Here is a 3,779-nt window from a genome sequence, read left to right as displayed (position 1 = left end):
GTTGTTTTGCCATGTCTTTTTGTATCACTACACGGCAACTGCCTAGTGTTAGTAGGTGGCAACTCCTAAGGTTTTCAAATCATGGCAACTGTAGTAAACCAGACTATACATGACAACTGCCTAGTGGTAAACCAGACCATACATGGCAACTGCCTAGTGGTAAACCAGACCATACATGGCAACAGCCGCAGTTGCCAAAAATGGCATCTGAAACTTTTGACATTAGATGGCAACTGCAGTTGAGCAACCATGGCAACTGTAGTTGTCCGACATGGCAACCGAAGTTCAGCGACATGGCAACTGCAGATAAACGAACATGGACGAGGGTCTGGACCATGGCAACTGCGGGACGCGCGGTGACTATCACGCGGGGCGTGCGGGACCATGAGGTACGAGGTCTGACGTACGGGGCGTGTGGGCGTTATCTATTTCACCCACACGCACGCGTGTGAGAGGGACCGGGAGGGGAAAAAAGAGGTGTGTGGGCATTACTTGTTTTGCCCACACGTAGGTGCGTGGGCTGTTTCTTCTCCATGCCACACGAGACGTGCGGCACAACCATCCGATACACCACACGTGTGGCAGTTATCGGTGTCCTAAATTAACGAAAGAAAAAGATTTGGGAGAGAAAGGAGCTATGACAATCTAAGAGTAATTTTTAGAGTAATTTACAGGGGGGAAAGATGTTCACAAATCAAAACAGCCTTGTACTTCGTCGGTGGTTTAATGGTTGACCATGCTGCACTTCTTCCTGATCTAACCCTGGCTTCCGGTGAGCGGGTTGGCGTTGCCCATCTTGATCATGGAGGCGGCGAAGTCGGCGAAGAACTCGTCCTTGAAGGTCCCGGTGGCATGGCGCTGGACGTAGGCACGGGTGAACGGGTCGGTGAGGAGGGCGCCGTCGGAGTGGAAGAGGCCCCGCCGCTTGCTCACCAGCTTGAAGTAGTCAGTGTCGAAGGTCTTGAAGCTACCGGGGTCCATCTCCACGAGGGTGGTGTTGTCGTTGAGGCTGGCACACTTGCTCTTTAGCCGCATCATGTACTGCGGCTCCAGTGTGGGGTCGATGTCGCTGGGGTTCTCCATGCCGGTGAAGTTGTAGAGCCGGTCGGAGAAGGAGAAGCAGTGCGACGTCCCGATGGTGTGCCCGGCGGACAAGACGACAAGGTCCTTTGCGTCGAGGTTCACGGCGGCGAAGAGCTGGGTGAGCACGGTGAAGTTGGAGGTCGGGGGTGGCAGAGCGTCGGTCTCGTTGGAAATGGACACGCTGCCGTCTCGCCGGCCGAGAGGAACTGTCCAGAATGGACCCTTGCTCTGGAGAAACCATGATCGAGCAGCATTAGAATTTGGCTTCCACACGTATACCGTGTCATTTGCAAAAGAGAATGGCCTAGTACTCTACTCACCAGCCATACTGCGTCCCTGGCAATGAGGGCGAGGATGTCAGCGCAGGAGACGGTGTCGGGGCAGGCCTTCTCCACCGCGGCCTTCACCCTCTCGACAAAGCCGAAGCCTCGCAGCGTCTGGTTCGGCTGCGCGTCCTTCTCCGCCGTCTTGTTGGCCGAGTCCAGCAGAACCGAGCCGTCGCACCCCTGCATTCATGGCGGTCACTGGTCAGGCCACAGCACACAACATGGTACGGACGGAAACTGATGCATGCAAATGCAGCTTACCCTGACGAAGCAGTCGTGGAAGTGCATCCGGAGGAGCGGCCCGGCGAGGCTGGGCGCCAGTGACAGCGCCCTCACCATCTCCTTCCTCACGACGTCCTCCACGCTGGGGCACGACTCGCTGTAGAACTTGTCGTGCAGCTGCGCCCGTGCGCACGTCGCCGCCACCGCCGCGAGCAGCAGCGCCACCATCGTCGCAGCCCTGGACGCCATATTCTCGGCCAAGAAGGTTGTTTCTTGCTTGGCTATGCAAGAAACGACGATGGCTAGGTGGCTAGTTGATCAGGGGAAGCTTGAGCTGCTGCTGCTGCTGATGGACTGGCGCCGGGGAAATATATAGCGCCGGAGTGTCCCCACGCCTGCATGTGGTGGGCTGTCCTCCAGAGCAGCAGGTAAAATTCCCATGGTTTAATGAGTTGTTCCTTGTTTGCGCTCTCCGGCGGTCTCCGTACGTATAATGGAGGCGGACGGACAGCCAGACGGAAGCACATCATTAGATGAATTCACTAATTTTCTCTAGACAGCAATCTGCTCACTAACTTACTAACTAGCCATCACGGAGCAAACTGCGGTGCCAAGTTCTAATCAACAAAGGATACGTGCAACAAATGAATGCCACCACCTACTGGTAGGTTGAAGATATGGAAATATCATGATCCGTATATTTATACCGGCACCACATGCTATCCCGAATCAGTTTTGCTAAGTCTGAGTCGATGCTATATTCGTTTGGTCTGAAATACTTGTAACCCCGGAATTTTGAGCCAGATTCAAACAAACTTGAAAATAAATTTAAATTATGTTAGAAGTCATTGAAAGGTAGTAATTTTTTTAAAGAATTTTCACACATGTCATCCAAAATTGCTTTGTTTTTTATATTAAAAACCTTGCCAAGAATTAGGCTAATCTGATGCCTTTGTCAAGGCCCTGGCCCAAAAGACCAGGAGAATTTAAATATCATGTTTTGATCAACATATAATTTGAATAATGACGTTTAAATTCCAAACATGGTTAAAATGATATTTATAAATTTGGAGATCTAGTTTTTATAAGTATCAAGCTTGGCACCTGGTTGGAATTTTGTATTCACGAAATACCAATGAACGTGAATTTGCCCCCCCCCCCCCCCCCCCCCCCCCGCGTGTTTGAGCCATGCAATTCTGCACCAAATTCAGTATTTAAACTCGAATATTAATCTAGAGATCCTACACCTACGAAAATCTAGGTAAACCCGCCATAGCAATCATACAGACATTCTAGAACACAAGAAAAATAGTTGCCGAGGCAAGATCCTAAACATGCCCATTACCCGGTTGCATCTTATTGCTTGGTCATCTTGTCATCGACCGTCGCCTAAGAAAACCATACACTATAGAAAATGGCTTATAGGTGAACACAAATTTGTGACGGGCGAGACGTGTCACTCGCCACAGCTAATTTGGAAATATAGCAGTGACGGGTACCAAAGATTACCCGCCACTGCTAGTAACAGAGCAGTGGCAGGCAGGAATACGTGCCCGCCACTGGTAGACCGTTTCAGAGCTGGATGCGTAATGCAACCTAATTGTGATGAGCTGTAACAAAGGCCCGCCATTGCTTATTTGTACATCAGTGGCGAGTGTGCCTGTTGCTTGCCACACCTAATTATGGTAAGCACTCTTACCAGGCACGAAGGAAGTACATATTATACACTTGTAGTAGTGGCCGGTCCAGTCGGCCGCCCGCCAGTGCTGTCCACTTACGTGTAGCAGGCGCCCTGCCGTGCCCGTCACACGTAGACCCACGACGCTGGCTGCAGTTCACTTTTCCCTCACCTGAAAAAGGTTCCAAAATTTGGCATTTCCCCCGCCCCTGCCCCCCGCGCCTTTCCCCCCAAATCTTGCCCGACTCAGCGTCGCACCCCTCGTTGCCGCCTTTCATCCTCGCTGCCGCTGCTCCCCTCGTTGCCGCCTCTCCTCCTCACCGGCACCACCACACCCCTCGTTGTTGTCAGCCCCTTCATCGATGCTGCGTCGCGGCCTTCCTCGCCGCCACGGGCATGGACTCCTTCTCCAACACTGGAGGCATCTCGCTGCCACCGCCACCGCGAAGCTCCTCCGCGATGGCTACAAC

General features: G+C 52.4%; 1 protein-coding gene across 1 annotated transcript; it reads right to left on the bottom strand.

The window, feature by feature from the left end:
* Positions 1 to 601: 601 nt before the first annotated feature.
* On the bottom strand, positions 602 to 1,936 carry LOC123172131 (peroxidase 1-like). Its single transcript, XM_044589157.1, has 3 exons — positions 1,671 to 1,936; positions 1,404 to 1,589; positions 602 to 1,311 (listed from the first exon to the last, which is right to left on the bottom strand). Exons 1-3 carry the CDS (start codon positions 1,878 to 1,880, stop codon positions 757 to 759), a joined length of 951 nt encoding a protein of 316 aa, XP_044445092.1. The 5' UTR covers positions 1,881 to 1,936; the 3' UTR covers positions 602 to 756.
* Between the last annotated feature and the right edge of the window lie 1,843 nt (positions 1,937 to 3,779).

The sequence above is a fragment of the Triticum aestivum genome, chromosome 1D (genome assembly GCF_018294505.1).
Source record: "Triticum aestivum cultivar Chinese Spring chromosome 1D, IWGSC CS RefSeq v2.1, whole genome shotgun sequence".
NCBI lineage: Eukaryota > Viridiplantae > Streptophyta > Magnoliopsida > Poales > Poaceae > Triticum > Triticum aestivum.
This window is presented reverse-complemented; position numbering and strand designations above follow the sequence as displayed.

Excerpts from the sequence above, each read along its gene's own strand:
- LOC123172131 (XM_044589157.1), bottom strand. The coding sequence starts at position 1,880 with ATGGCGTCCAGGGCTGCGACGATGGTGGCGCTGCTGCTCGCGGCGGTG. Across the intron at positions 1,590-1,670 it reads TCCACGACTGCTTCGTCAGG|GGGTGCGACGGCTCGGTTCT; the intron begins GTAAGCTGCATT and ends CCATGAATGCAG. Across the intron at positions 1,312-1,403 it reads CCAGGGACGCAGTATGGCTG|AGCAAGGGTCCATTCTGGAC; the intron begins GTGAGTAGAGTA and ends TGGTTTCTCCAG.